General features: G+C 39.2%; 2 protein-coding genes across 11 annotated transcripts in view; one reads left to right on the top strand and one right to left on the bottom strand.

Annotated features, from left to right (window-relative positions):
- The first annotated feature begins 6,761 nt into the window (after positions 1-6,761).
- Positions 6,762-9,137, top strand: LOC133823326 (uncharacterized). The gene is made up of 7 exons (XM_062255998.1): positions 6,762-7,121; positions 7,249-7,341; positions 7,628-7,772; positions 7,877-7,987; positions 8,077-8,159; positions 8,239-8,296; positions 8,770-9,137. Exons 1-7 carry the CDS (start codon positions 6,855-6,857, stop codon positions 8,847-8,849), a joined length of 837 nt encoding a protein of 278 aa, XP_062111982.1. The 5' UTR covers positions 6,762-6,854; the 3' UTR covers positions 8,850-9,137.
- Positions 9,138-9,406: 269 nt separating this feature from the next.
- Positions 9,407-26,890, bottom strand: part of LOC133823324 (kinesin-like protein KIN-7O) — a 70,144-nt gene continuing 52,660 nt past the window's right edge. For 2 of the 10 annotated variants that reach the window (XM_062255988.1, XM_062255997.1), the window contains 4 exons: positions 10,623-10,743; positions 10,361-10,480; positions 10,217-10,300; positions 9,407-9,914 (listed from right to left, as the gene is read on the bottom strand). In XM_062255988.1, coding sequence (XP_062111972.1) covers positions 9,690-9,914; positions 10,217-10,300; positions 10,361-10,480; positions 10,623-10,743 — 550 coding nt within the window. In that variant the 3' untranslated portion in view covers positions 9,407-9,689. The other 8 variants (XM_062255989.1, XM_062255990.1, XM_062255991.1 and 5 more) reach the window with 8 other exon arrangements.

Here is a 26,890-nt window from a genome sequence, read left to right as displayed (position 1 = left end):
ATACACATCCTCAGAGAACCATCTTTCTTTTTCACAAAGAGAACTGGCGCACCCCAAGGTGAGAAGCTAGGTCTGATAAAATGCAAATCTAACAGCTCTTGCAACTGCACTTTTAATTCTTTCAACTCAGCTGGGACCATTCTGTAACGAGCTCTAGACACTGGCTCCATCCCTGGTGCCATTTCTATAACGAACTCAATTTCTCTATGCGGTGGCAACCCAGGCAAATCCTCTGGAAATACATCCAGAAACTCACAAACAAGTCTGGTCTCACTAGCACGACTTGAGTGGTATCAACCACAATAGCTAAGAATCCAATGCAACCTCCTTGCAATAAATCCCTATCCCTCAATACAGAAATCATAGGAATGCGAGGTCCATACACAACACCAACAAACACAAAAGGATCCTCACCTTCAGGCTCAAAGGTGACCATCTTCCTTCTGCAATCAATGGTTGCCCCATACTTTGCTAACCAATCCATACCCAATATCATATCGAAGTCAGTCATAACCAACTCTATTAAATCCACTGATAACTCTCTGCCCTCTACTATCACTGGCAAAGATCTGACCCATCTCCTGGATACCACTAACTCTCCAGTGGGTAACAAAGTTCCAAAACCCACAGCATAAAAATCACAAGGTCTACAAAGTCTATCAATAATACTACTAGCAACAAAAGAATGTGTAGCACCATAATCAATCAACACATTATAAGGGGTTCCAGCACTAAGAAGCTGACCTATAACAACTGAGGGAGAAGCCTCAGCTTCTGCTTGTGTTAATGCGAACACTCGAGCTGGGGCCGAGCTGTCCGCCTTTCTGGGTTCTTCTTTCCTTGCCTTAGGGCAATCCTTTTTAAGATGACCCACTGCTCCACATGAGAAGCAGGCCCTTGCCCTACACTCTCCCAAGTGATGCCTCTTGCATCTAGGGCACTCAGGATAAGACTTCCAGACTTCACTACCACCTGGACAACCCATAGAAATACCACGGGGCCACCTATCAGGACTTGGAACTGGGAAGGTGTCAGGAACCTTCCTCTTCTGATCACTGGGGCCTCCACCCCTACTTGAACCCACAAATGGAGGATCTGACCTCTTGAAATCCTTTCTGGCTGCACTATCATGCCGGATCCTGTTCTCTGCACTCTCAGCTGTGAGTGCCTTCTTAACCACCTGTGCATAGGCAGTAACCCCAGCCACAGTGGTGATACGTACATCACGGGCTAATCTGGGCTGTAGCCCCTGCAAAAATCTCTCTCTCCTGGTCCCATCAGTGGGCACCAGCTCCATGGCAAACTTGCCAAACGATCAAATTTCAAGGCATACTCAGTGACTGATAAATTCCCCTGAAGTAGCCTAATGAACTCCTCGGCCTTCGCCGCCCTGATAGCATCATTATAATATTTTTCATTAAACAGAGTCTGAAACACTTCCCAAGTCAGAGCATTAACATTCTTGGTCTGGGTAATCACTTCCCACCAAATCCGGGCATCCTCCCGAAACATATAAGTGGCACAAGCCACCCTCTCATTACTAGATACCCTCATAAAATCAAGGATAGTGGTAATCATGCTCATCCATTGTTCAACCTTGGCAGGATCTGCACTGCCCTTAAATACAAGAGGTTGTTGCTTCCTGAACCTTTCATAGAGAGGCTCCCATTTATTTCCAACCTCAGGCAGCTGCCCAACTGCTGGCACCGACACAGGAGGTGCCTCTGATACACTAGGCACTGCAGGCACTTGCTGTTGCTTCAGGAGACGAAGCTCTTCCCCCTGTCTTAATATTGTAGCCTGCAGATCACTGACTATCTGCTTCCAGTTTATAGGAGCTGGCTGTGGAATCTGTGACTGGTCATTTTCCTGACCCTGGCTATTATTATTATTCTCGCCCTGATCACTCTGGCCAACTGAAGTATCTGTCTGCCCTGGATTCATTTTTATCTGATACCTTGCTGAAATATTGATCAATACGGCCAGTCAGGTAGTAATAACTAAACCTCTTGCCGCCTTACGGTCCAAGAACAACCAGACAATTATCACATTCCATAGTCATACAAATATACAGACAGATACATGTCTATAGCATTTAGCACTCAGCATGTATCACATAATAGTTCATAGCAACCATACTAATAAGTATGTTCCAGCTATCCCAGTACTAATAAGCACACAGTTGCTGAGGATATAATATTTCAGGGCACAGGTTTAACATGGTGTCTCATGCATACAGGTAAAACATATATACCATATTTAAGCAGTTATGCATATAACCACATAAATAGTTACCCAAACCATGAGTCGAGCTTGACTTCAGTGATGTGTGTACATGCCCAGCCAGTCTACAGGAACCCTAACCTTGGCATTGCTCTGATACCAAGTTGTAACGCCCTGGTTACCCTAGAACAGTTACGGTGAACCGGAAATTTGACCCACTACCCGAGTCCTTTGGTTAAAAACGTGCTCTAAGTGTTATTATCAGGTTAAGGTGGAAAACAATAAAAAGGAAAGGATAAATTTTATTAAGTATATAACTTCTCATGAGCTATTCAAAACATTTACAAGTTATTTACAACTCAAAATGGTCACTACTATTTCAAATTTACAAACCCGCCGACCTAAGCGGCAAAATAGGGTAAACCCCCTAGTTCCTCTGAGAACTCCTTGGTCGTGGTGGTCAAGCGGCTGCATATGTACACATCACCACCTAAACTCTCCACTTAAGGTTGGGTGAGCTTTTCTTTCCCTTTACCTGCACCACATATCACCCATGAGCCGAGGCCCAGCAAGAAAACACAATATGACATGATATAATATCAACAATGATCATAATAATCATTCAGGACTATCAGTCCAAAACAGATAGGTGACAGTCGCAAAAGTCACTAAAATTGGAATAGCTCCCTTCAGCCTTGTGACGATAGGGTCACCAGGGCTTAACAGGCAAGTGAACCTTTCATTAGCTTAACCAGGATAGGTGCATGGTGACTGGTCACCAACATAACCTTCCTCATGACCATAGAGTCATAACCCTGGAACATCGTTCCCTAGCCATGTGACAAGCGGTCACCTGGACCTTAGGCCCTGGCTCTGAGTAACTAGTCTTAGACTAGCCAAGCACTTATAAGTTCATCGACCTTAGGGTCGGTCCAACATTAATGCCTTAGAGCCATTTCTTCATTCGGCCCTGCGTTCAGGATGCTTATGCCGTTTCTGACTCTTAGGTCAGTATCCCTGACTAGTCAGTACCATATACAAGTACACAATATTCGCTAGCATTTAATATGCAATCCATGCCAACATTAATCAACCAACATGCCTCAATAACAATCATGCATGTCACATACACTGGGTGCAGTTTTCTTACCTCAGATTCGAGCTAGAATGAATAAAGGAACGACCCTTGAGAATGATCAACTTTTAGTCCTTTAGCGGTCACCTAGTCATAACCAAACACAGAACATCATCAATAAAAATGATCAACGTAGGTTCTCAAACCAAAATCTAGCCTCCGGGACATCAATCCAAACTAATCCAAGTAGTAGGAACAATCCCGAGGCCTAAAACTATGTTCCCGGGGTCAAAACACACAAACGGGCTCAACCCTGCTCAAGGGCTGCGGCCCTGGCACCTTGGGCCGCGACCCCCAGCCACCTCTGAAACAAGGGTCGTGGCGCCCTACATCAAGGGTCGCGGCGCCTAGCAGGCACAACTTCCCCACCTGCTTCTTCGAGCTAGGGCCGCAGCTCTCCAAGAACAGGGCCGCGGCGCCCAAACCAGAACTTGCCCAAACTCGTTCTCCAACATCCCAAAGCCTCCAAAATCATGCCTAAACATTACCAAATCATCAAATCAAAGTTCCCAAGCTTCCCAATGGTCCAAAACCCTCAAAACCCAAGGTTCAAACAAACCAAAAACTCAACGGTTTACAAAGTCCAATTCAAAGCTTAGAAACTCTAAAAACTCAAAACTTTAAACTTAGATTACCTTCGATTGGGTTGTTTCTCGTCAAATCCTTCAGTCAAGAAGCTTCTAATCTTTCCTAGGATCCCTATGCCTCGATCCTCGCTTGATTCTGACTCCTAAAACACGAGATTTCTTCGAAAAGGCTTCGAACGGTAAAAATGAACTACGGAAGAGAACGAGAGGTTTTCTAACGTACATTCTATCTGACAAGCTACTTCAAGCTTAAGTAACCTCAAATAAAACCTAGTGCTCGGGGTCCCAAAAATACCATCGGGATAGTCAAAACTTCAAGAATTCCATCCTGATCTCAAATACTCCAAATTTATCATCAAATAACATTCCTATTACCCAATAATTGACCCCGTTATGACAAAACTGCTAATCCACTATATAGGACCGTCTCATGCCGAATAGCTCGAATATATCTCCATAATAATGGGATCTCATTCACAATTCACAATATGCACCCAAATATACAATTATACCCTAACGGGCCAAATTACCAAAATATCATAATATTCAAATGTGGACCCACATGCATGCATATAACATCATATTATAATATAATTCATATAAACATGCATATTATCATTTAATGGCATAATTAAACAGTTATGGCCCTCCCGGCCTACTAATCCTGCCATTAAACCACATCGGAGGATTCGGAGCATTACAGACAGCATCATCAAATATCTTGGCTACCTCGGCTGCTTGAGAAACTGTCTCCGCGATTTTCTCAAAAGTCGCATCCTCCTCCTCATCAGCCTTCGAGGGATCCTGGCCAAGCACAGGATAAAGGGGAAGATCTCCCTCTGTCAACGACAAATAATAGTCTTTTTTTGTTGGTCGAGGCTTCAACATCGGAAGGACGATCAACTGCAAACAACGTAAAACACTTGGTTAACTCAAATAATCATAAAAAATAAGCATATATATAAAAATAATTGTTTAATCTCAATCAAATATAACTTACATTCTTCTTTGATAACATCAGTGAGATGATGGACTTGGTGAAATCCTTATTCCTCCGATGCGACCAACTAAGCATCCTCGAGACCATGTTTCTCGAGCTCACAACAAACTCCGTCGCAAGCTGCTGGATAGCCTCATATGCCCAGTACTGTAAGGCCGGGACATAACCATACATACTGTACTTGGACTCTTGCTGCACCTTGGCATCCTTCTTGTTGTCATAGTTGGCCTTTTGCTTCACCATGTCCTTCTTACAAGATTGCAATAACCTCCTATAAGAGTACTTCCCCCATGGATAGCTGAAGAAGTACTCTATGTCCTCAACAATTTTCAAAATATCTCACCATATGTGCAACTTGCCCTCTATGGCATTCAGAACCCCCTTAACCAACAAACATAGACCAAGCTTGTACATATCTTCCACAACAGTACAAGTCTTCAAAGCATGGTCCACCTAGTCTTAATGTGATTAAAAGTGCTACTACCCCGATATGTCACTCGACCAGGAAAATGATCATTGAACGGAACAAGCAACTTAGGCATTTGCAACAACACATGAAAAGAAATTGGTAAGAAAACAGAATGTTAAACATAATAAAAAAAATTCAAAAAAATTTCATCAAAACACTGAAATAAGTTGTCATCGAGCTCTATCGAGCTATAATCGAGCTGCAACATACCCCATCGAGCAACTATCGAGAAACTATCGAGCCTATCGAACAATATCAACAACCTAAATATATAGAGACTATCGAGCTAAGAAAAATCTGTCTACATAAATAACCATCGAGCTACAATCAATTCCAATATCGAACCTATCTAGCCCTTGTAATCTAATACTATAGATCCATCGAGCCTACTATCGAACCATTATCGAACCTATCGAGCCATTTTTATCTAATACCATATATCCATTGAGCTCCTATCGAGCTTTTATCGATCCACCATCGAACCATTCAAACTACCCTATCGAGCCTACTATCGAGCTAGTTTCATATATTGCCATAGATCAATCGAGCTTCTATCAAACCTATCGAGCTACTGGTTCAAGCCCAAAAAAAACGACAGATCTAAGAACTGCCATACCCATTCCACACCACCATATTCAAAGGGATCAAAACAACAATAATGAGAATATGGGTTCGATTGACAAGTTCAACGGGTTCGACGCTGTGGGTTTAGAGCTTCGTTGCCGACGTTGGTTCGACAAGTTCGACGAGTTTGGGTGGCCGACTTTGGAGAAGAGAAAGAGAGGGTGAGATCGATTCTGGGTTTTGTTTTTTGAGGTTTTCCTTCGGTTTCGGTTTGGGTTTCGGGGAGGAAGGGATTGAGAGCAATACAGAGATAGAGAGAGTGTGAGAGAGTTTGTGGGGGGGGGGGGGGGGATTTTGGGTAGGAAAAAATGAGAGGGGTATTTTTGGTACTTGGTAAAAGTTTAACACCAATTTAAAAAACTAATTAGTATTGTTATTATTTAGTAATTATACACAATATTATTAAATAATGAAATTTCCCTTTTATTATTACTAAACATTACTACTATGATGATGTACTTACTACAAGTTATTGGCCCACTCTAAAAAAAATACGAGTAATGATCAAGTAACGGGGTTTGATCTCTTTGTGCATACTCTTCCCTTATTACCCTTACTTTTCCACCATTAGATTTTCTGATTTTGTATAAAAATTATGCAAAAAAAATCGAAGGGCTATTAGTTGTGGAGGAATTTAGTCCCTCGTGTTGAAGGGAGGGACTAAATAATCCCCTTTATTAATTTGGTAAAATCTTTTCGTTTCATAAAAGCAACACAATTAATTTGTAGGTTATATATAAACCTAAAACCGTGGTCAGTGAAGACGTGTAGCTTGGGTTGTGCCCTAGCCTAGTACGAACACGATTACTCTAAACAATGGTGCGGCCATATGCAGTGAAGGGGAAGAAGAGGAAGAAGACAGTAGAGAAATATGACAAAGAAGAAGAAGACGATGCGCTAGAGCTAGAGGATGAACAACGAGAACCCAAAACACAAAAAGTAGAAGAAGAAGAAGAAGAAGATGGTGACTCAGTTGAACTTGAGGGAATCCCTCTTGCCCCATCTACCCAAAAACCTAAGGACCAACCTGGGGTTATCTTTATTCTTGAGAGAGCTTCTTTGGAAGTTGCAAAAGTTGGAAAGGTTATTGTTTTTGAGTTAAACATGTCTGTGGCAATGAGTTTAGATGTATCACGTTTTTATTTTTTTCAGTTTATAGGGACTTTTTTTCTTCCTGTTCAATTGATAAAGTTGTTTTTGTTGATTTCAGACTTACCAGCTTCTGAGCTCTGATGAGCATTCCCATTTCTTGATGAAGAATAAAAAAAATCCTGGAGATTACAGACCTGATATTACTCATCAGGTTTGCCTAAAAAATTTCCCCTATATATGTTGGATTACTTTTTGGTTGTTACAATTTTATGAGGTAGTAATATTGGGTGGATTTTTAGCTTGTCATTGCGAAAGAATTTAAGAGTTTGATGTTTTCTGATTTTCTGGGTATTTGTAACTTATCATCAGTAGTTTCTTCTGTTACCAATTTATAAATGTTCTTTCTATTACAACTGGGAGTGACAACATTTGTGCTGCTGCAATGCAGTATCTTGTAGATGGATTTTTTTTTATAATCTTAACTTTGAAACCTACAGGCTCTACTAATGATCTTAGATAGTCCACTTAATAAAGCTGGGAGATTGCGAGCAGTGTATGTGAGAACAGAGAAAGGCGTTCTTATTGAAGTTAAACCATTTGCTCGCTTACCAAGAACTTTTAAAAGGTTCAGTGGTGTCATGTGTAAGTTTTTCTTAGCTGAAATTGGGTTTTAAGTAAATATGTTTGTTTTTCTCATTTTGTGTCAGCCTCTTAGATGTTTGTCTATTCTTGTCGAAAACTTGCAGTGCAACTATTACAGAAACTTAGCATAAGTGCTAGCGGTAAGCGCGAGAAACTTTTGCGGGTGATCAAGAATCCTGTCACCCAATATTTGCCGATCGATTCTTGCAAAATAGGTGAGCTTGAACCCGGACATACATTACAATTGTTTGAATGTTTTCTTATTTCTTTTCTTAGGAGTTACTGTAATATGTTTGGATGGCAGGCCTATCATACAGTTCAAAGAAATTGGTGAGAATGCAAGACTATGTGACAACACTTAGCAACGATTCAAACCTTGTTTTCGTGGTACGTAAGAAAGTAGTTGAGGTTTATATGTCTTTGTTCTTGTAGATGAACTTTCATTTGATAATAATTTTTATTTCAGGTTGGTGCAATGGCCCACGGGAAGGTTGAACCAGACTATGTTGAAGACCACATAGCAGGTACAAAACATTAGCTCTTTAATTTGTTCCTCCAAAATATGTTATTAATAACTTGTAGTAGATGTGTACTATCTCCCGTGTTTATGCCATTTATATTAATCTGTGAACTATAAAGTGGCTCTTTTAAAGCATCAGAACGTAAGGTCTATAATTGGGATTAGGGATACTAATTGAGAGAAACTTGCATATAAAAATGAATCCACGCAAATGCATTGTAAATAATTTGATATTGCTACCGTGTACAAGAGTAGCAGAGCCACATTACTACGTTGAGTAAGTATCTCAAAAAGTAGTAGAATGCTGTATGAACATTCCTCCTTTTCATTATCTATCAACAAAATTTATTGATCAGGCAAGTATATTGCAAGAGAAGTTAAGAAACAATATTCTTTGTAATTGACCGAGTATTTATATCATTTTTACACTTTGGCTTTCATGTACACTAATTTTTAAATTTATATATATTTTTGCAGTTTCTGGTTTTCCTCTGAGTGCAGCATATTGTACTACAATGATTTGCCAGGCATTGGAGAAAAAGTGGAATATACTGTAATCCGTGTCCTTCCAATGATTTGATTTAAATTCCAGTAGTTTACCTTTTTCTTGTCACCAGGGTATGGTTCTTCGGTATAGAAATGATAAATAGCCATTTTGTCATAACTTTCTTCCTAGTCCAAGAAACGTAGTATTGAGTATTATTGTTGACACATTATTGTTTGTTTACATAAAAGTAAAAGAAATGTCAAATGAGTCTTCCGTAGACATGAACTATAAGACTTTTGTTTGTTATGGACTTTCAATTCCGAGCTTTATTCAGAGATGAACTTTTGAGATTGTGTTATGTTACTTGAACCAATACTTTCTCGACTTTCCATTTTAAACCATTACCCAATACTTTCTCGACTTTCCATTTTAAACCATTACAATCAGGGTCTTCTATTTTATGTAATGATAATTAAGATTGTGTTCGTGGGAGAGGATGAGAAATAATGAGTCAAGTACCGTAGAAAAATACTACCTTCACTTCTTTTATAATGCAAAATGAGCCCATAAACTTTCGACAAAATTATTAATTTTCAACTTATACCGAGTAGTAAAAAGAGAAAAGTAGAATTAACTTTGGCCAATTTTCCATTCCAAGTAGTCAAAATAAATAAAGGGTAAGCAAGTTTCCTAGAGTCATTGTTCTGGTTGTATAAATAATACAAATCTTCGTGTTCCAATTAATTTATGGAGTAGCCTTAAAAGTCTCATTAAAGAATAAAGCCTACGAGTTCAAATTCACAACAGTGAACCATATAAGCAAATTACAGCAAAAGCTTTTACCATCATAAAAATGCTAACTAGCCTTGGTAAATATTTATCATAGCTACCGAGAATGGGATTATTTTGCTCATTGCTCGTTCACGGCAAGAAGTTGCTTCTTGAGTTTTAGGACCTCGGTACCCTTTGAAGCCAATCGCTCCTTCAGTTTACCTGCAGCCTCCTCATACTTTTTGTTCATATGATCAGTCTCATTTACAATTTCCCTGAATCTATCCCGAAATGCGTCAAGCTTTGCTTGCGTCCATTTAAGCCTCATTTTCAGTTTTGAAACTTCTTTGTTGTTAACTTGATCCTGCTTATGCACCCAAATAAATAAATAATGGACAAGATAATAAAACATGAAGAAATGAGTCAAATTTTGAACGCATGTTACTTGTATAATGACAGTTTCATCTTTAGCTAAACCATATACTAACAAACTGCCATTCTACTCTGATTTACCAACTATACTTTCCATTTTTAATTTTTTCTGTATGATGGTGGCTTTCAATTTTTGCTATCGATCTTTTTATCATCGAATTAAGAGTATTGACTATGTCTCAGTTTTGAACAAGGTATTCTTTTATAGCTGAGAAATTTCATCAATGTCCGTACATTGTGCATCTCGACTTCCATGCTGGACTTCCTCCTAGTTAGCTCTTCCACATGAACTTTTGCCTCCACAAACTGAAAGTAACCCTATTCTACATTGATCATTTAAAGAAATATTGTGGCCAATAAGAGTTTGGCATGACTTACCATGTCGTTACATCTTTTATTCAGAAATTCCATTTCAGCTGCATGAGTTTGCTGCTTTTGGACCTCAGTTGTATCCCTTTCCTCCGTCATAATATGAAGTTCGTTTTTGAGACACTCACACTGTAAGCAAAAGAGAAAAATGCTCCAATGAAATGCCATAGACTTTCTAGATTCGTATTCAATTGCTAATAGCTGTCAGTAGACTTGACTTTGCATACTATCCCTTATAACCATTAAATTGCGACCAAAGCACGCAACTCACCTCTTGATCTTGTTCATTCTCAATATCACTTTGATTTACATCATTCCTCAGTTGATCAACTCCCATAAATTTCTCCCTGCTGCATTCCAGAATTACAGCTCTAACATAAAGGTTATAGTTTCTAGCAAATAAAACAATTCTAACATTTAAGGATATATATAAATATATATATATTATTTACAAACTCTGTAGGATCAATGTACTAAAAACTTGTATCGCAACATAATTTGGTGCAGAAGAGTTGTTGACACTGTTTTTCGTCAACTAAAAAATGAAGAGCACTAAACAAGAATGTATAAAAAAGTAGAAGGATTCAGATATTTTTTACGTGGTTCAGCAGTTAAAATCTACCTAGTCCACGAGTCGCTGTCATTATCACTACTCTCTCAAATCAAACAAATTTGAAATAAATACTATAAATGCGTTAATTACATAATTTCCCATGACAATAGGGATTTAATATTTGATAATAACGAATCCCCAAGAAATAGAGATTTCCTAACCGTCTTTCTGTGTACAAAATGCGTCACTGAGCTTGATCATTGTGCTGACGCGCTTTCGAGACTGGCCAAGCTTCGAGCTCGTCGCTCCAGTTATAACCTCCTCCTCATCCATTAATTTGGATAGGTACGTTCCTCAAAGAAGGTTGGTGTCTTCGAGCCTGCAACTCAGGCTCGAACAATGCGACTCATGCTCGAGTGCTAATAACAAATTTGGAACCACTTAACAATTCGTATAAGTGTGCTGCTAACATTTGTAGATATGAGCTTAACTTTTTTGAGCCTGCATTTTGAGGCTATTTATTTTATTCTCGAAATTTGGGTGTAACATTTTGCCCCTTCAAAAGTGTTGGTTCAAATCCTCTGAGAAGGAAACTTTTGAACTTCACTTTCGGACAACGTGCCCATCTACCACACTCGAGTGTGGACACGTGTCACTGGGAGATTGCTTACCGCACGTCCTCTCTTATTCCCCTTTTTGACACCATTTTCAAGATTGAATAGGATTCGTCAAATTTTTCCAAATCATCATGCAACAGTCCAGATCCATCCGACTTTCCTTTTGCCTATATATACGCTTTCTTCACCATTTTATTCACTTTGCATTTTACCTTTCGGAAACAGAAACACGAACCAGAACCCCTCCTGTTGCATGTTTTCCAAACCGAAGAAGCGGAGAAACCTCACCACCTTCGGCTCCGTGAGATCATTCTTGCTTCTCCTTCTTCAGTCGACGATCTCCACGTTTCCACAAACAACATTGTGCAAGTTTTTTGGTCTTTACCTCTCATAATTTTTTTTATGTTTACGTTTCCTCTGTACGTACAAACGTTTTTTCTGGTTTCTACCCGATTCTTGAAATTCCTTTTACAATAGATAGCTTCTGATTGTGTAGACTTGCATAGATCGGAAATACGTTTTAGGCAAAAAATTCAAGTAAAAACTGATAAAAATGGGACCTTTAAAGTTATGGGGTATTAGGATATAGGTTTCGTGTAGCTTAAGAAAAAAAAGGGTTTTCAATTAGGGTTTTAATGCACGTATCCCAATAGTATCTCCTTTTTTGGGTAACTGTCCAATTTTCCCTAGAAACACGGGATACTCCAAACCAACACTAACCGTCCCACTCTTGCGTGAGTACACTCCCGATGCCCCGAACTTTTCAATAGTTCGGTGTTGGCATTTGGGTTAATCTCGTTATTTCGAGCCTTTAGGCTCGATTAAGACGATCTAGTTATCTTGAGCTTGTAAACTCAAGTTATCAAGATCTTAATCTTTTCTATTTTCTTTTTTATAATAGGCCCTCACCTTTTTCTTTCTTGTTAGATGTCGTAGTCTTCAGAGAATCGGTGGGGGATCGAGCTTGCCATCCCATACTACCCACCCTCTCCTTGTCCTGAATCGCCGTTTACATGAAACCAACGGCTAATCCACGAGCACAAGGAGCAGTTCGAAGAGAGGACATCCGAGCCCATTTTCGATGCCAAATCGACGAGGTCGAAGAGGGAAAAAGAAGGAAGCTTCGGGTTTCTGTGTATCCCGATCAGGACCCCGAGATCCTACCAATTCCATTAGATCCTAAGCTTAAAGTCATCGTAGCCTGCTCCCCCGGTGCACTCTCATTCAGCCTCATGGAGAATGTTTCGAACCAACCGACCACTTCTAAGCCCCTTTCTATTTCAGTCTCGGAGGACAGTTTCTTCAAGGTTGAGCGCTACCAAAGTTCCATTACCTCGACCAGGCAGATTTCAAAGTTATTATCCTGCCATGGGTTAAAGCTATCCGGCAAGCTGATTTGTCGGCCCGCCAGCTCCGACGAGAGGAGCTGCTTTGCCCCAGGCAAAGACAATCCTGAGAGAAAGGTCAAGCTCGCGGCCTGGAGTCGCGAGCACATGCGAGCTGGGGCCTTACTGCCCCCCTAAGGGACTACCTCCATAGCTTCACGGACTATGCTGGCATTGCCCCGTTCTAGCTCCAAACCAACTCATATAGGGTCTTGTTCGCTCTTAGGTCCTTATACCCCGGGATGAAGTGGGATGGGCCTTCGGCATGGGAGATTCTATACCTCTTCTACCTCAAGAGCAACCCCTCCCGAGCTCATGGTGGAGACGGGTTTTACTACCTGTCGAGCTATCCAAAGGAGAGACGGTTGTTCGAGGATATCCCTAACCATCCTCCCAACTTCAAGACTATGTTCTTCTGGACAGACGGTCTCGCTCCCTTCCATTTTTACTCATTCCAGCAAATTCGAATCTTGTCATGGTTCTTTGATTTCTTTTTTTTATTTTGAGCTCGAAATGCTCATCCGATCTTTTCTTGTAGCCAATTATCATCGCCCACAGCCTACAGAGGCCATGAAGGACCAGAGGGAAGCGATCCTTAAGCTCCCCTACGGTCGGCGATCCCTCAACTACCTTCTTCATGAGGACAAGCTCTGGCTTTGTGGCCTCCTTAGTGAAGAGTCTACAGACGACTCGGGAATCCGCATATATGCGAGGTGGAAAGAAATCTCAGTGCCAACGACCAAGCTCCCCACCAGAGGTAAACATGTGGGTTCGAGCTCGCGCGCCCCTGTGCCTCGACCCGTTGAACCTTCGTGCTCGGGTAACGAAGCACAAGACGAGGCCTCAATGAGCTCGTCTGAGAAGGTAAAGTTGTGCTTGACCTGTCCAAATGGTCTCCCACTTTACTTTGATAGGAACCCAATACCATAGTTTTATTTATCAATCCCCAGAACAATTTCATGTTCTGGTTAGGGGTAGACCTTAAGGTACGTAGGTTCAATAGTTGGTTGGGGAAATACCAAACGATATACAATCTAAACAAAGTTTGGGACGGGATAGCCGTCCAGTACGGGACCAACGACTATAGGGACCCTTCAAAAATGTCCCCTACTTTTAGGGAGGGGACTCCATTAGCCTCATCAGAAGATAATGGAATTTCCTGGTCCCTTAGCTCGAGCTCAAATGAGTCCTCCAGTTATGTTCCTAATACTTGATCGTTTTTAAAATTAGACTTGTGTAGTTTTTATTTTCTCAACATAATTGATCGTTTTTTTTTCCTTTTCAGGCGAGATGAATTTTGACTTGGACAACCTCCTCAACAAGTCGGTTGCCTCGAGAGCAAACAAACACCACCAAGCGTCTCAAAAGCGAGGCCTCCCTTACAAGCTCTCCAAGAAGCCCGACTGGCCTCAACCGGCCTCGAAGCCATCTGACCTAGGCCAAGTTACCAACCCCACTGCCGTCCCGAAAACCGTGGCCCTTTCTCCTATTGGTCAACCAGGGCAAGCTCGTCTTGCTCAGCCTCCACCCGAGACCGCCATCTTACGATCTCGACTTATGTGCCTGAGTTCGTGGTTGAAAGTGCTGCAAGTACCTCCGAGGTGCAGCTGGGTTCTGACGCACTAACTCGCATGGGTCATTGCCTTAGCAACCTCGGGGATCTCCAGTGGGACTTCCTGACCACCTGCCAAGATGCCAACACTATTTTTGACAAGAGTGGAGAGTTGCTCTCTTCGGTAAGTTATTTTCTCAAAACTTGTAGGCTCCCTGCTTCCATGCCAATTTTTATTTCCTTGCTTCTAACATCGGTTTTTAACTGCAGGCCTTCTTATCCTTTGTTCAGCATAATTTTATCCTGAACCGCAAGGTCACATCACGCAAGGTGCATGCCCAAGAGGCCAGAGATACATAGCTTAGGGTTGAGGATGATCTTAAAAAGGCTTGGCTCGAGTTGGAAGCGGCTCAAAGGGAGGTGGAAGCTAGTGATGCAGAGATTAAGAGGGTCCAGGAGTTGGACGCTAAGCTGGAGGCGACCCAGAAGGAGGTAGAGGCCAAAGAGCCAAAGATCAAAAGAGTCTAGGAGCTAAACGCTAAGTTGGAAGAGGACAAGAAGATGACCTTCAAGTTGATCGAGAGTGAGAAGGCTCGTCTTCTTGAGAAGTATCGAATTTGGGCCAACAATCCTGATCTCAATACCAGCTTTCTATCTGACAGGGAGACCGAGTTTATCACTAGGTGGCAGGCTCGACTGGAGGAGGAAGAGACCAAGCTTGATCATGAAGAGGCAGCGGAGGCCTCCAAGCAAGCCAAGACCGTAGTTGATGGGTCTGTCAATCCTTGAGGACCATCCTATGGGCTGCGACCCATTTTATTTTTATTTTAATTTTTTTTTTGTAATTAACTTTCTTTTATGCCCTTTGGGCAAAGACAATTAAAACTCAAGGTTTGAGTTTTTTATATTTTAATGGTAGTTTATATTTTATACTTAAATTTCTTTATCGAAATCTTTATGCACACTGTCTACCTTTAATACTTTTTTCCTCTATCGCATACTTCACATTTCTAGCCTCAAAATATTTCGGGCATGCCGTAAAGTATTTACTTCCATATTTGTTTATCCATACAAATACTTGTTGTGCTTGAGTTCGAACTTCCATGTATTCATACATAATTCATTTGATTGCATATTTTTTCAACTTCATTATCCTCAAAGTCGAATATTACTTTTACCACGTATTTCTATTATGAAACACTTATTGGCATGTAACCTTGTTAGTCTAGTTATTCCTTGCTTAATTATTGTAACTTTTCCTCATCCTCGAGTACAACCTCGAGGTTGCGAGGCTAAAACTTATTTACAAAAATTTCTAGCTTTGTCTCTACTTATAATTTTTTGTTGGTTAATCTAGAATTCCAACTTTTAATTATGTCGATTAGAATTTGCTGGTTCATTCCAGACTCGTTTAGTTTGTGTTTGGTTAATAATCCATACACTTGTTTAATTCGTGTCTGGTTAGCAATCCATACACTTCGACTAATCTTATTTCATTTTTATTGAATTTATACTTTTGAGTTATGGTATTATTATATACCACTTATGCCCCCTTAATATCTTATGATTGTAATCTTAGGTTATTGAATTTTGAGAGCTTGCAAAAAGTACAACAACAAAAATACACAAAATTTGAATAAAAATCGATGCTTTATTGATAAAAAGCGAAAATTAAGTACAAGCTGGGTTACAAATGAATAAACATTATTCCTACATTACTGATAATAAGGTTGTAGATGTTCAACATTCCAAGCTCGTGGTACTAATTCTCCATTCAATCTCACTAGTTTATAAACACCAGGTCGAATGATTGATTCAATTTAGTATGGTCCTTCCCAATTAGGCTCGAGCACGCCTGCCGAGGGGTCTCGTGTGGCCAAAAACACACGTCTGAGCATCAAATCTCTCAATCCAAATTTTCTATCTCGAACCCTCTTGTTGAAGTATCTTGTAGCCCTTTGCCATTTTTCGTCAACTTAAAAATGAAGAGTACTAAACAAGAATATATAAAAAGAAGAAGGATTCAGAGATTTTTTACGTGGTTCAGCAATTAAAATCTGCCTAGTCCACAAGTCACTGTTATTGTCACTACTCTCTCAAAGCTTTGGATGAAAGTAATTTGGTAGAGTATTCTCTAGTACAATTTTTGTGTCCATACAAATGAAATACTCCATGCTATTTATAGACCTGGTTGTGAGAAGATCTTCCTCCGATTCGGGAGGTTACAATCAATTAAATAAATTTGAAATAAATACTATAAATGCGTTAATTACATAATATCTTGTGAAAATAGGGATTAATATATGATAATAATGAATCCCTACGAAATAAGGATTTCCTAAAAGTCTTTTGTCATGCAAAACGCGTCAATGAGCTTGATCGTTGTACTGACGCGCTTTCGAGACTAGCCAGGCTTTGAGCTCATCGCTCCAGTTATAACCTCCTCATCCAGTAATTTGGTCGGGTACGTTCCTCGGAGAAGGTTGGTGTCTTCGAGCCTGCAACTCAGGCTCGAACAATGCGACTCATGCTCGAGTGCTAATAATAGATCTGGAACCACTTAACACTTCGTGTAAGTGTGCTGCTAACATTTGTAAATACGAACTTAACTTTTTCGGGCCTACATTTCGAGGCTAGTGATTTTATTCTCGAAATTTGGGTGTAACAAGAGTAATCACACTAGGAAGATCAAACTGAAAAAATAAAATATTTGTTCATATCATCTTCCCAATTTGTGCGCCAAATTTCTTTGAAGCATTATCAGGAAAGCTGCTTCTCTATGATTTTCCATAATAATAGATAAATAAAATACATGGTTTTGGTATTCGTAAGTAGGTTGTGCTGTTGTGTAAGGACGCATATTTCCTTTTTCTTTCCATTATTGCTTGTGTAGAAATAGTGATAGCATATGTGTAAATACCTAGAGCATGTTATACAACTAAGCTTAGGTTGTAAAATTTCTTTCTTTCTATTTTTAGGTCTCTTGTACATTGTATTTTGTCTATATATTGGCATTTCTGTTCTTCAATAAAATTAGATTAGAAAAATTAATCCTAGAACATAGATGGTATCAGAGCATTTGTAGTAAAAATTTGGGAAGTCTTTCCAATTTTTTTCTACCCTTTCTTAAAAATAAAAAATAGCATTTGGTTCTTTGAGGCTCAATCTTAGAAAACCATTTTAGAGTCATCTTCTACTCTCACCTCCTACCCAGAAAACTTGCTCCATCATCGATTGGCAAAACCCCAAAGTTCGAAGTCTAGAAGAGTGGCGCGAGTCACACGCACCGCTCCTTTCTCGGTGATTTTGCAAATGCGCTGAGCACATGTAGGAGCGTGACAGCATCTCTGACCAGCTTTCTCCAACGTCTTCTTCCTTGGCAATTCCTTCTTTGACTGTGACTCTTCATCTAGGGTTCTCCTACGATTTCATCAAACAGTTGCATTTTTTTTGCCAAGTTTTTCCATCTATCTTGAGTGCATCAATTTTTTCTTCTGCCCATTCATACACTATTCTCTGCTGCCCACTCATCACGAAAATTCAATCTCAAAATTTAATGGCTGCTCAATCTCAGCCAATCAATCACAGAAATCTTTCTGAAATTCATGAGAGTTCTCTACCAACCAACTGTCACAAAGTCAATCACGTCTCAAAAGAACAAAGTCAGCCACTTCTCAAAGCACCTCTGAAACCTCTTCGACAGTTTATGTAGCAGCCAAGACCACATTCAACCGAGGCAAATGTCTATATAATGTGACATCAAGGTTCTTCGTCTCACACACTCACTGCATCCTCCAACAAAGGTCTTTGGATAAGTGATTCAGGGGCTTCCGACCACATGACGGATGATTTACAAGTCTTCAACACCTTCAAACTATGTGCTCATCGCCCCACAGTCAGAATTGCTGATGGAACTCTCTTAAAAGTGGTAGGGATAGGTTCTGTAAAATTATCAAATGACCTCCTTTCATTTGTTTTATTTGTCCCTAAAATCTTCACTCAACAAGCAAACTCACAAGAGACTTGAATTGTGTGAATAAATTATATCCAAATATTTGTGAATTCCAAGTTGTGGGCTTGGCGAAGGTGATTGGCAATGCCGAAATGCATGATGGACTCTATATTCTCAAGGATTCTCCTAAAAGTTGTGGTGACCATTTAAATTATGTTTCTCATTTTGTGTCTGTTTCGAATGACAATCTTATCATGTTATGGCATTTTCGCCTTTAACATCAAAATTTTGGTTATCTTGAAAAACTATTTCCTCAGTTATTTATCCACAAACGACCAAAAAAAAATTCAATGTGAAGCCTGTCAACTTGCTAAACATACTCAAAACTCTTATCCTAGTTTTCTTACAAACCTTCACAACCTTTTTCAATGACACAATGATATTTGGGGACCCTCAAGGGTAACAAATATCAATGGATCTAAATGGTTTGTATCCTTTATCGATGATCACACTAGGACAACATAGACTTTTCTCATGAAAGAAAAATTAGAAACTACTTCTATTTTTAAAAATTTCCATTCCATGATTCAAAATCAATTCAAACAAAAGATCAAAATTCTTAAAACTGACAATGGGAAGGATTATTTTAACTCTATTCTTGGTCCATACTTGTTAGAGCAAGGAATTGTTCATATTAGTTCATGTGTTGATAGTCCACAACAAAATGGGGTGGCTGAGTGAAAAATCAAACATCTTCTCGAAGTTTCTAGATCCATATTGTTTTCAAATCCATATTAAGGCTACGATTTGCAAGATTAATCCGGATTTTATTGTGTTACAAGAAGTCAAAAGGGAGTTGGTGAACAGAAAATTTGTTGGAAGCATTTGGAGGTCTAGATTTAAAGCATGGTCTCTACTACCAGCCATGGGGAGATCAGGAGGTACTCTAATTGTTTGGGATTCGAGGAAAATTAAAGTGTTGGACTCTTTAGTAGGAGAGTTTTCTATATCGGTACTTATTGAAGCGGAGGGAAAGGAGCCTTGGTGGTTTTCAGGAGTCTATGGACCTAGTAGATATGGCAAGAGAGCTGCATTTTGGGATGAGATAGCAGGCTTAAGTGCTATATGTGGTGATAAATGGTGTTTAGGGGGTGATTTTAATGTAGTTAGAAGGCTGGAAAAGAAGTTAAACAGTAAGACAGTAACCAAAAGTATGAAGTTGTTTGATGATCTAATAAGACAGCTGAGACTCGTTGATCCCAAGCTGAATAATGGTCAATTTACATGGTCAAATTTTAGACAGCACCCAATTTGTTGTAGATTGGACAGATTCCTCTTTTCTAGCAAATGGAATGAGATATTCCCTTTTGTTAGGCAAGAGGTACATATTAGAATTGTTTCAGATCATAATCCGGTTGTTTTGGACTCCAACCCACCCAAGTGGGGGCCAAGTCCCTTCCGGTTTGACAATTTGTGGCTGGAACACAGTTCTTTTAAGAAGGAATTTGCAACTTGGTGGAAGGATGCTGGAGAAAAGTTTGGGACAGAATACAACTTTATGGAAAGACTAAAAATAATCAAAGAGAAGGTGAAGGAGTGGAGCATTAAGGAATTTGGAAGCAAAAAGATTTTAAAACAAACAATAGAAAGGAGGATCTCTGAGTTAGATAGGTTGGAAGGAAGTGATTGCTGGAGCTTACTATATATGGAAGAAAGGAGATCACTTAAGAAAGAATGGCAACAATTGCTTTTTGAAGAAGAGAGGAAATTGGCTGAAAGCTAAATGCAAGTGGGCAAAAGAAGGGGATGCAAACTCCAAGTTCTTCCATCGTTTGCTTAATGCCAGAAAGGCCAAAAATTTCATATCCAGAATTGAAAGGGAGGATGGGGTAATATTGGAAAAAGAGAACGAGATAGTAGATGAATTCACTTCTTTTTATAAAAAGCTGTATAGATCAGGACACCGAGAAGTGATCGGAATCGAGGGTATTGAGTGGAAGGCAGTCCTGGACTTCCTAGTTGCACATCTGGAAAGACCGTTTGAAGAAGAGGAAGTGAAAAAGGCAGTGTTTGAATGTGATGGGGACAAAGCGCCAGGTCCAGATGGCTTCTCAATGGCAGTATACCAGAGGAATTGGGATATTTTAAAAGGGGATGTGATGAGGGTGTTTACAAGGTTTTCAGAAGATGGTATTATCCAAAGGAATTTGAGCGAGACATACATTTGCCTTATTCCCAAAAAACTGAATAGCTGTAAGATAAAGGATTATAGGCCGATAAGCCTAACTACAAGCTTGTACAAGATAATTTCCAAAGTATTGGCTATCAGGCTTCGAGGGGTATTGGATGACACTATTTCTGAAACTCAATCTGCTTTTGTGGAAAATAGACAGATAATAGACTCGGTCTTGGTGGCAAACGAAGCGGTGGAGGAATATAGAAGCAAAGGACTAAGTGGTATAGTTTTCAAAATAGACTTTGAGAAAGCTTATGACTATGTTGATTGGGAATTTTTAGACATGGTACTAGCAAAGAAAGGATTTGGCCATAATTGGAGGAAGTGGATAAAAGGCTGTGTATCCTCAACATCCTACTCTATATTTATAAATGGAAGACCGAGAGGAAAGATCTGTGGGGAAAGGGGGCTAAGGCAAGGGGACCCATTATCACCTCTTCTATTCATTTTGCTAGTGGATGTACTTGGTAGGATGGTAGACAAAGCTATTGACTCCTCTTTGTATAATGGTTTTCTTGTGGGGAGGGAAAAGGTTTCGGTAAGTCATTTACAATTTGCAGATGATACGATATTCTTCATTAAAGACGAAGGTTCAGTCCAAAAGTTACTTGATATTCTAAAGACGTTTTGTTCTGCATCCAGGATGAAAATCAACATGAGTAAAAGTCAAATCTTGGGTCTGAACATGGTGGAGGAGGTGGTTGATTCTTTGGCGAGGTCGGTAGGGTGTGAAGTGGGTCAGTGACCCTTGAAGTACTTAGGGTTGCCTTTGGGGGGGAATCCTAAAAAACAAGCGTTCTGGGAACCGGTTGTAGCAAAATTTGCGAAAAGATTAGATGGGTGGAGGGGTGCATACTTGTCTCGAGGGGGTAGACTAACTATTATTCAATCTGTGTTATCATCCCTACCAACTTACTTCCTTTCATTGTTTAGAGCACCCAAAACTGTGATTAGCGCCCTTGAAAAGATGATGAGGGATTTCCTTTGGGAAGGGGGTGATCTGGGTGGGGGTGAGCATCTGGTGGCTTGGGAAAAGGTGTGTAAACCTCTTTTTCTAGAAGGGCTAGGTATTGGGCAGTTGGAAGCAAGAAATAAGGCTTTTTTGATGAAGTGGCTGTGGCGATTCCCGTTGGAAGACAAGACCCTTTGGTATAAGGTGATAAAAAGTAGATATGGGAGAGCTGATAACTTCTGGGATACGAAAAGAGGGGATTCTCTGTCGTTTAGAGGACCATGGAAGAGTATTGCAGCATTGTATGATGTATTCCTGACTAGGGTCCGCTTCAAGGTTGGTAAAGGGAATAGAATCAGATTTTGGGAGGATGTTTGGGTGGGTGGTGAAGCCTTTATGAGACTATTTCCTGATCTTATGCAGATTTCTAATGGGAGACAAAAGAGTGTAAAAGAAATGGCGGGTGGGAGAGAAGGCCTCTCAAGATCTATCTCTGGATGGGACTTTCAGTTCAGAAGACAATTGAGAGAGTGGGAGGCCCCCCATTTAGTAGGTCTGCTTCAGCTTCTTGAACAGAAACCAATTCTTGATGTGGTGGATGACTCAAGAATTTGGTCTCCTGGGATTAATGGTATTTTCTCTTGTAAAAGTGCCTTTCAAAGTTTAGTCTCATACCAGTATAATTCACAAGGAAATTGGGCTAAGTTGTTGTGGAAAGGTTGCGCTCCATCTAGAATCAAAGTTTTTGGTTGGCTGTTAGCTTTGCAAAAAGTAAACGTTCAAGAGATAATGTAAAAGAGAAGGCCTTTCCAGGTGTTGTCTCCGAGCTGGTGTGTCTGCTGCAAGAATGCTGATGAATCTTTGTCACACCTATTTCTTGAGTGTCCTTTTAGCCAAGGTCTATGGAATAGATTACTGAGAGAATTTGGATTAAGCTGGTGCATGCCAAAGAAATGTGCTGAGCTCTTGTCTTGCAAGATAGATGGGGGGAAGAGGTCTGCTAGATTATGGACAGCTACAGTATTGGCTATCCTTTGGGCAATATGGCTAGAAAGGAATGGCAGAATTTTTGACAATATAGAAAAGAAGAGTGTAGAAGTGTGGGATAAAGTTAAATTTTGGGTTGCAACATGGGTCTATAGGACAAAATACTTTAAAAATCTTTCATTTCAAGATCTCCATAGAGACTGGGGCTGTTGAACCTTCTCCATTGACATTCAATCTCAAAAAATACAAGAAAATGAAAGATAGAAGGGGAAATTCGAGGATCCGTTAAGCCTCCCAATGAATTCTAAGGAATTCCCATAGTTACAAAATAACTCTACACGCACTACTATCTTCTCCTTCTCTATTTATTCACACTCAACAAACTAGAACATTCCTAACAAATTCTAGAATCATCTCAATCCTCATTCTTTTTGCCACTTGTACTCTACAATACTGCCAAATGTCATTAGGAGTGTTCATCGGTCGGTTTGGATGAGTTATAACATATTGTTAGGCCTCCAACTCATATCACTTCTGTTAGACGTAGGAAACAGAGGTGCTGATTCATATTTTGGGGTTATAGAATTGTAACGGGTTGCTATTAATTACTATTATGTTATTTAAGTTGTGTGTTATTGCTGTCAGTTTTGGAATAGGAATAGGTTGTGGTTTATTTTATAAATAGGTAAGGGCTTGGTTTGTAAGGGTATCGTAGAGTGAGGTATTGAATGTGTGGAGAGTTGGTGGTCTCTCAAATACCACCAGTGGCTGTGAGAGTGTATTTGCCTATTCCTCTTAATAGATATTCCAGAACTTTTGTGCTTCAATTACTTACTGTCTTGCTAGTGTTGTGCTTGGTTTCTAGTTTGTTCTTGCTTATTTTTTCAGGTCTTAACAGTGGTATCAGAACAGTCTCCTTCTTGGGCTATGGCGGGCGTGAAACGGGTGGAGAACCAGGTTGACGATTTGGAAGAAAAATTGGAGGCCATTCAAACTGAATTTGGCCAGCTGCGATCTGAATTCCAGGGACTCGAAATTGAAAAATTGCACAACGGAATCGATAAAATTCTAGACCTATAGTCAAGTATTTGCACCCTTGTTAGGCGGTTCGATGACTTTATTCATCAAAGGCCCAACTTGGGTCCTCAACCTTCTGCTGGATCTGGTGCAAGTCCGAACCCAGTGGTAGCTTCTAGTAGTGATAAGGAGAAGAGTATGGATGTCGAGAATTATGCGGATTACTTACACCTAGAAACTCGTCTGATTTGTTACCCAGGAAGTTGGAGCTGCCCATTTTTGATGGGGTTAATCCAGATGGATGGTTGTTTTGGGCTGAGCGGTATTTCGACATCAACCACATGCTTCCTTCAGAGAAGCTTCGCGCAGCAATGGTGTGTCTTGAGGGTTGTAGTTGTTTTGGGATTAATTCTTCTAATCTGATTTTATTGAAGAATAGAAAGACCAATATATAGGCAAATTACAATGTACAAGATAGCTAGAAAAGAAATAAATATTACAACCTATGCTTAGCTGTACAAGACACCCTAAATCTATCACTATTTCTACAAGGGTGATGCTCTTTTGTGGTATTATTGGGAGGATGGAAGACGACCTTTTGCGGCTGGGATGAATTCCGTGACATGCTTCTTGAACGTTTCCGGTCATCTCAAGAAGAGTCACTTCACGAGCAACTTTTTTCTCTTCGGCAACTCCCCACAATTCAAATAAAGCAGTTTGAAGTACTTTCAGCCCCTCTTCGTGATTTATCGGAACAAGTATTGGAAAATATTTTTATAAAAGGGCTACGTGAGGACATTAGGGCTGAACTCAAAATTTTGGAGCCCATGGGCCTTGTCAGGAAAATGAAATTAGCCCAGAAAATTGAAGACAAAAATCAGGCCCTTTTGTCGTACCAATCTTGACCCAATTTATCAATGGGGGCAGCGTACTCCTTCTAGTGCTACTTTCACTCACCGATCTTCTCATGCATCCACCATACCTGTTAATCGACCAGCTTCCTCTAATATATCAGTTTCAAAACCCCCTAACCAATCTTCTTTTCGCAGCTTAACTGATGCAAGCCAAACGAGAGAAATGACTTTTTTTTCGCTATGATGAAAATTTTAGTCCAGGACACCGATGTAAGAAGAAGGAACTTCAAGTTTTATGGGTCAATGAAGAACCAGAAGATTCAGGTGATGATGGACTGATCGCGAAAGCCATTACCGACAACTCAGTGGTGGGGGATGAACCAGAATCTCCAGTGTTATCCCTTTCTTCCTTAGTGGGTCTATGCAATCCTTTGCTGATTCAAAACGTCGTGATGTGAATTATGAGGTTGGGACCTTTGTTTATGTTAAATTCAGGCCTTATCAACAACAGTCCCTCACTCGCAAAATCAATGAAAAACTATCTCCCAGATTTTATGGCCCCTTTGAAATACTTCGCCGCATTGGAAAGGTCGGATATCAACTTAAGTTACCCCCTACATCCAAGATTCATGATGTCTTCCATGTCTCTCAGCTTAAGCTAGCAGTGGGTAAGCATGCAACTTTTCCTGCTATTCCTATTCATCTCTCTTCTGACATGGAGCTTTTGGTGGAACCATTGGAGGTAGTTAGCGTGCAATCCTCCACACATCCCGACTATATGGGTAGTAAGGTTCTCATTAGGTGGAAGGGGCTGCCAGCTTTCGAGGATTCTTGGGAGCGCTTTGAGGTGCTTATAGAGCAATTTCCCCATTTCAACCTTGAGGACGAAGTTCGAGTTTGGGCGGTAGGTAATGTTAGGCCTCCAACTCACATCACTTATGTTAGACGTAGGAAACAGAGGTGCTGATTCATATTCTGAGGTTATTTAAGTTGTGTTATTGCTGTCAGTTTTGGAATGGGCATAGGTTGTGGTTTATTTTATAAATATAAGGGCTTGGTTTGTAAGGGTATCGTAGAGTGAGTTGTTGAATGTGTGGAGAGTTGGTGGTCTCTCAAATACCATCAGTGGCTGTGAGAGTGTATTTGCCTATTCCTCTTAATAGAAATTCCAGAACTTTTGTGCTTCAATTACTTACTGTCTTGCTAGTGTTGTGCTTGGTTTCTCATTTGTTCTTGCTTATTTTTTCAGGTCTTAACACATATTTAATCAACCCAATGTAAAAATTGAGTTGCAAAAATCCAACTCTAACCCATCCAATTAAGAAAAAAAAAAAGTTTAACATGTCCAATATTTTAGGTAGATTAGTCAGGTTAACCCACCCAAACCAATCTTATATTCAAATAATTAGATTCAACAAACATAAAGTATAGTATACATCTTCAAAACTTAAACATATTATTCTAAATGGAAACTTTAAAACAATATTCTATAAAATATAGTATACATCTTCAAAACTTAGACATATTATTCTAAATTGAAACTTTAAAACAATATTCTAAATTCATTGTTAAAAAATTAAAAACAATACTTAATATTAAATAGAATAAATGGCAGCTAAAATACCCAATGTTTTCAAAATGTTGCACTTTTATACCCAATAATTTTTTTTTGCGGTAAATATACACAATGTCTTCAAAATGTTGCACTTTTATACTCAAACTTTTTTTTTGGCGTTAAATATACTCGATGTTTTTAAAATATTGCACTTTTATACCTATTTTTTATTATTTTGATAAATAATAAGAAAATGAAGGAAAAATATAAGATTTTAATTATTTTTTAAATTTTAAATTATTTTCACTTCCTTATTCTTTCTTAAAATAACTATTTTAAATTAAACATTAATAAATATTTTAATTAAAATTAATAAAAATAATTAAAAACTTATATATTTTCATCAATTTAAAATATAAGTTTTTTTTAAAAAAAAAAAGTAAAGAAAAAAATATAAGTTCTAATTATTTTGATTAATTTTACTATTCTTAATTTTTTTTATTATTTTGAAAGTGACAATAATTTAAAAATTTTAAAATAACTAAAATCCTATATTTTTCTTTCACTTTCTTATTATTTCTCAAAATAATTTTAAAAAATAGTATAAAAGTGCAACATTTTAAAAACATTAGGTATATTTACTGCCCCAAAAATAAAGTTTGGGTATAAAAGTGTAATATTTTGAAGACATTGAGTATATTTACCACTAAAAAAAGATTGGGTATAAAAGTGCAACATTTTAAAAATATTGGGTATTTTAACTGCCATTTACTCTATTAAATAAAATATATGTATGCATAAATGTAAAAAAAAAAAAACTCTTAATCAATTTAATCAGGTTATTCGGGTTCTATTGGGCGAGTTGGTATAATTTCCAAA

This window comes from Humulus lupulus, chromosome 3, assembly GCF_963169125.1.
Source record: "Humulus lupulus chromosome 3, drHumLupu1.1, whole genome shotgun sequence".
Classification (NCBI taxonomy): Eukaryota; Viridiplantae; Streptophyta; class Magnoliopsida; order Rosales; family Cannabaceae; genus Humulus; species Humulus lupulus.
The sequence above is the reverse complement of the archived record's forward strand: the minus strand, read 5'-3'. Positions and strand labels throughout refer to the sequence as shown.